The sequence below is a fragment of the Pan troglodytes genome, chromosome 5, assembly GCF_028858775.2.
Source record: "Pan troglodytes isolate AG18354 chromosome 5, NHGRI_mPanTro3-v2.0_pri, whole genome shotgun sequence".
In the NCBI taxonomy this organism is placed as follows: domain Eukaryota; kingdom Metazoa; phylum Chordata; class Mammalia; order Primates; family Hominidae; genus Pan; species Pan troglodytes.
The window spans coordinates 33,926,185-33,932,500 of record NC_072403.2 but is presented as its reverse complement, the minus strand read 5'-3'; the positions used below and the strand labels follow the sequence as shown (position 1 = coordinate 33,932,500).

At 34.0% G+C, this 6,316-nt stretch overlaps 1 protein-coding gene across 2 annotated transcripts in view; it reads right to left on the bottom strand.

Moving 5' to 3' along the window:
* Positions 1–6,112, bottom strand: part of OR2B6 (olfactory receptor family 2 subfamily B member 6) — a 7,398-nt gene extending 1,286 nt beyond the window's left edge. Inside the window, exon 1 of one of the 2 annotated variants that reach the window (XM_063812261.1) lies at positions 5,205–6,112. In XM_063812261.1, the coding sequence (XP_063668331.1) occupies positions 5,205–6,112 (908 nt within the window). Of the gene's footprint in view, positions 1–5,170 lie in introns of those variants that run through there. The other variant, XM_527288.2, reaches the window with a different exon arrangement.
* Between the last annotated feature and the right edge of the window lie 204 nt (positions 6,113–6,316).

Sequence of the window (6,316 nt, the reverse complement as noted above, 5' to 3'; positions counted from 1 at the left end):
AAACTTACACTTAAATATTCATAGTGACATTACTCATAAAGACCAAAAAGTGGAAACAACTGAAATTTTCATCAACTGATGAATGGATAAACGAAATTAAGTATATCCATGCAATGGAATATTATTTGGCAATAAAAAAGAAGGAAGTACTGAAACATGTTACAACATGAATGGGCCTTGAAAACATTATGTTAAGTGAAAGGAGCCAGTCACAAAAGGCTGTATATTATATGACTCCATGTATATGAAATGTCTAGAATAGGCTAATGTATACATATGAAAAGTAGATTAATGGTTGCCAATGGCTTGGGTTGGAAGTGAAGAGCAGGTGAAATGGAAAGTGACTGTGAAAGTACACAAGGTTTCTTTGGGGGATAATTATAATTTCTAAAATTCAACTGTGATGATGATTACAGAATTCTGTGAATGTACTTGAAAACCACTGAACTGTACTTCTTATTTTATTTATTTTCTGTTGAGAGAGGGTCTTGCTCTGTCACCCAGATTGGAGTGCAGTGGCGCAATCAGGGCTCACTGCAGCTTCCACCTTCCTGGACTCAAGTGATCCTCCCATCTCAGCCTCTCAAAGTGCTGTGATTACGGGCATGAGCCACCCCACCTGGCCTGAACTGTACTTTTGAATGAGTAAGTTTTATGATATGTAAATTATATCCCAATAAATGTGTTAAAAATGAAACAAGCTTGAACCTGGCAGGGCCTGAACAGCACTTCTAAATGAGAAAGTTTTATGGTATGCAAATTATATCTCAATGAAGGTGTTAAAAATGAAATAAGCTTGAACTCAGCCGCCAGAGGTTGCAGTGAGCCCAGATTGCACCACTGCATTCCAGCCTGGGCAACAGAGTGAGACTCTGTCAAAAATAAAAAAGAAACAAAAAAGCTACAGATTAGGAGAAAATAATTGCTAAATATGTATCTGATAAAAGACTGTGTCTACAATATACAGAAAACTCTTGATAATAATAAGACAATTCATTTGATAAATGGGCAAAATATTTTAATGTATATTTTATAAAAGGAGCTATATAAATGGCTAATAAGTGCATGAAAATATGCTCAACATCGTTGGTCACTTAGACAATGCTAATTAAATACATAATGAGATATCGCTACACATACTCTAGAATGGCTATAATCCAAAAGGCTGAAAACATGTGTCAGTTAGGATGGGGAGAAATTAAAACCCTCATGTGTTGCTGGAGAAAATATAAAATGGTATAATCACTTTAGAAAACAGCTTAGTATTTTGTTAAAAATGTATATACATGGATTTGCCATACAACCTAGCATTTCTACTCCTAGATGTTTGCTCATGAAAAATGAAAATATATCTATATAAAACATTGTCTATGCATTTTCATATAAACATTACTCAAAATAATCTGAACTGGAAACAATCATAAAGTACAACTGGTGAACAACTGTATAAATTTACTAAAAGTCATACAACAATAAAAAGCAAGTTAATGTTATGCTGCTTAATCAGAGGATAATAGGCTACATGGCTTCAGCCTATGAATGTCTACAGATAGCTATTCATCCTAATCTTTAACTAAACATTCCAAAACATCAGAACTTTTGGCTCTAGACAGTTATTTTGTTCCTAAGTTAAATTCCTTCTTTATTTATACTCACATACTCACAGAATCTCTGGGTTAGAAATCATCTTATCAGTTATGTAATCCAACCATCCTTCCAGTATTTGAATACCATATGAAATATTTCCACAAAGTGATATACTTGAATAACTGTTGCTAAGGACATTTTATTTTATTTTTAAAATTTTTATTTATTTATTTTTTTGAGACGGAGTCTTGCTCTTGTTGCCCACGCTGGAGTGCAATGGCGTGATCTTGGCTCACTGCAACCTCTGCCTCCTGGGTTTAAGAGATTCTCCTGCCACAGCCTCCCGAGTAGCTGGGACTACAGGTGTGCACCACCATGCTCGGCTAATTTTTGTATTTTTAGTAGAGATGGGATTTCACCATGTTGTCCAGACTGGTCTCAAACTCCTGATCTCAAGTAATCTGCCTGCCTTGGCCTCCCAAAGTGCTGGGATAACAGGCCTGAGCCACTGTGCCTGGCCGGGAAATTTTATTATTCATGAAGCCAAATCATTCAATTTTTGTCTTTTACTGACTGTGAGCAAGTCCGTCCATACAACCAATATTGTCTCCACGTACTTCTTACAAGTTCTTTCTATTTTAGAAACCAACAAGTAAAGTCTAACTCCTTTTCTATGTGACATTTTCCCAAATTTTTCAATTTATCTGTCATTTCTTTTTCACATTTTGTTTCTCTGGACCTCAATGGAAATGGTTATCATGGATGCAATTTACCATAAAAACTCCCTATTAGGATAGGTATATCTGTTATAAGGATTATTATGAGTTGAACTGAATTCAATAATCTACATGTGGTACCATGAATATATGTCCTTATTTCTATCTTTATAAGAGTCACTGCCAATCTTATAATTTCTACTATTACAAAGAATATAACATGTAGTAAAAGCTTTTGCATTGATGTTCAATTTTATTTTTTATTTTTTTAGAGATGGGTCTTGTTATATTACCCAGGCTGGCCTTGACTCTTGGGCTCCAGTGATTCTCCTGCCTCAGCCTCCAAAATATGATGTTGTTTTATTCCCTAGATTTAGTTTACCATTGGTGGTTGGACCCGATTGCTCTTATATTTGAATATTTATGTCCTAATACAATAAAACCTCTCTTCTTGAGTAATTTCCATTAATCAACTTTTGAGTGAGCATATAGAAATAGATATGAACAAATAGAATTCTACTATTTTCTGGTTATTCTCTATGTCATAAAATAGATATCACAAAACACTTTATAAAAATTAACTTTATTAAAATGAGCTATGTGGAGAAATTATAGCCCTTGTGGACAGTCGGTGAGAATGAAAAATGATGCCACCATTACAGAAAACAGTATAGCAGTTTGTCAAAAAATTAAAAGTAGAATTACTGTATGATCTAGCAATTCCACTTTTGGGTATATACCCTAAAGAACTGAAAGCAGGAATTCAGACAGATATTTATACACTGATATTCATGGCAGCATTATTCAACATAGCCAAAAGGTGAAAGCAACTCAAGTACCTATCAACTGATGAATAGATAAACCAAATGTGGTATATACATACAATAGAATATTATTCAGTCTTAAAAAGGGAAGAAATTCTGACACATGCTACAACATGGATGAACCTTAAAGACATTATGCTAAGTGAAATAACCCACAAAGCAAAAACACTCTATGATTTCATTCATATGAGGTATCTAGAGTATTCAAAATCATAGATGGAAAATAGAATAGTGGTTACCAGAGGCTGGTGGGGACAGAATATGGAATATGGGTAGTTATTGTTTAATAGGTACAGAGTTTTAGTTTCAGGAGATGAAAAAATTCTGGAGATTGACGCTCAATGTGAATGCACTTAATGCCACTGGCTGTACACTTAAAAATGGTTAAACTAGCAAATTTTATGTATATTTTACTACAAGTATAAAAAAAAATCCAAAATACATTCTCCTTAAAAGTGGTTTGTATTAGAAAAATAAATTTCTCAGAATTGCAAAAAAGGAGAGATAGTTTAATATGTCTTGTTCTATATGAATAATTAATATATTTTTGATATTCTCAAGGTAACTGATAATAGCTTAGTTACAGAAGTTACCAGTATAAAATTATACACCAGCACACCAATATAAATACTAGTTAAAAACCAAATCTACAATTATAAAATTAATTAAATCAATTAACCTCTCAATTTAAAAATTAACTATTTCAATTTCTGGAATTCTGTTTTCTCTTCTATGTCCTCATAATTCACCAAACTACACTGACATTGGCTTTGAGATACACATTTGTCTCCAGTAATCTGATCTGTCATTTATTTGGACCTTTAGCAATGAATTAATTTTCAGTGAGAAAATTATTGTCTTAAGCTTTAAATATACTTTATCAGTATTTTGCTTCCATGTATGTTTTTTATGATAATTATCCCTATTAGGAGAGAAAACTGAAGTCAGAACTTGGCAAACCAGATTTATTTCTCTGTTAACATTTTATTATGGCAAAAGTACATGGAGTTACTGTAGGTTTTCATAAGAAACATGATAAATATATTTTAAGCTATTGTATTTTCTACATGTATAATGCATTAGTAGAAGAAAACAATGGATAAAGAAGGGTAGCAAGGTTGTTAAATTATTATAATGTAAATGAATCACTCAACAATCAAAAGAATCAACTAATAATGTAAATGCATGCTACTTCCTCAGCACTATGATGACTTCTAAAGGTGTTGTGGTAAAATGTATGGTATAGTTTTTGTACCCTCAAGAATAAAATATAATTAGACTATTATTATGCAAGACAAAAGTACTAAACAAGAACTCTTTGGAAATCATTACATAATGTGCTATTTTGGAATCTAAGCTGTTAAGTGCTTTAGGGTTTAAGAGAACGGTAGATAATATTGATAGTTGGGAGAATTATGAAAAAAAATTCATGTAAAAGAAAATTAGCTGGACCTAATAAATATCTAGGGTTTGATTTGCAAAGGAAGTAAAATGAATGCCTTCATTTAGTAGGAAAAACATAAGTACAGAAATATGGTAAGAAAATGGAAAATCTGGTTATAATTTTAGAATAAAAATTACTATAGATTTCCTTATTATGCTGATGCGGGAGTGGAAAATTTAAAATTAGAATTGTTAACCTCAGATCCAAATTTGAAGTGGTGAGGTTTGAGAGTTTCAGTGAGCCTCGTTTAACTAGTGTGTGTGTGTGTGTGTGTGTGTGTGTGTGATATTGGAGAAAGAACTTCTGGCTTTTCTAAGGATCTAATTTACATTGAATTGTACAAGCATTGATGGGATGTTTGACAAACGTTGAAGATGTTGTGATTACAATTTTTGGTGAATTGGAAGGTCAATTCTGGGGGCTTGTTCAATGAAAACGTTTAGGCAACAGAAGTAAATATAGCTCTTCATCAAGGAAATTTTATTTGAGGGAGTTTACATTGTTCTCTACAGTAACAACAAAAATAGGGCAACTTACAGAGAAGTTAGTAAGCTAAGTAAACATTTTGTCTTTAGCAAAGCTTATCATTTGCATATTTCTTATTTCTTGATTAAGAAGACTCTTGCAACCAACCTTTTAAAGGCTTCCTTTACCTCCTTGTTCCTAAGTGTATATATAAGGGGATTCAGCATGGGTGCAATGATTCCATAGAAGAGAGAAACCATCTTTCCTCGGTCCTTGGAGCTGGGCGAAGGTGGTTGCAGGTACACAGAGACGGCTGTACCATAAAAAAGAGACACCACAATTAGATGGGAACCACATGTCCCAAATGCTTTTTGTCGACCTTCAGCAGACTGTATCCTCAATACTGCTCGGACAATAAAAGCATATGATATAAGGATGAGTGTCAGGGGTATTAGATGGAAGAGCACACTGACAAGGAATAGTTCAGCCTCATTTGCTGTTGTCTCAACACAAGATAACTTGAGCAGTGCAGGGACTTCACAGAGAAAGTGATCTATCACATAGGGGTCACAGAGTGGCAGCTGGAGAGTCAGGGTAGACAACCACACTGAGTTACTAAAACCAGTAACCCAGGATGCAGCTGCCAACTGGAGGCAGAGTCTCTGGTGCATGATAACTGAGTAATGGAGAGGCCGACAAATAGCTACAAACCTATCAAAGGACATGACGGCCAGGAGAAGATATTCAGTAGCCCCCAAGACCAGAAATATGAAAAGCTGGGCTACACAGCCACGATAACTGATTACTTTCCTGATGCTGCATAAATTTACTAGCATTTGTGGGACTATACATGTGGTGTAACAAAGATCCAGGAGTGATAGATTGGTAAGAAAAAAATACATGGGGGTATGAAGTTTGGAGTCCAGGCGTGACACTAGAATAATGGTCAGATTGCCAAAGATGGTCACAATGTAAGAAATCAAGAAGACCACAAAGAGTGGAAACTCCAGCCAAGGTCGATCTGAGAAACCTAGCAGAATAAACTCCTGTATGATGCTATCATTTACCCAATTCATGATTATGTTTCAACTCTTGGTTTCTTGAAACAGAAAAATTCAGGAAGTCAATTAACACATATTTGTTAACTATTTCAGTTACTTATAGTCATTTTACTACCTGTTTGAAGATATTTACAGAATTGATATTGCTTGTTTTATTACATGAAAAATATACAGTTGAAAATGCTCATACTTACCAAAGTATTTCTAAAATTTAATCTT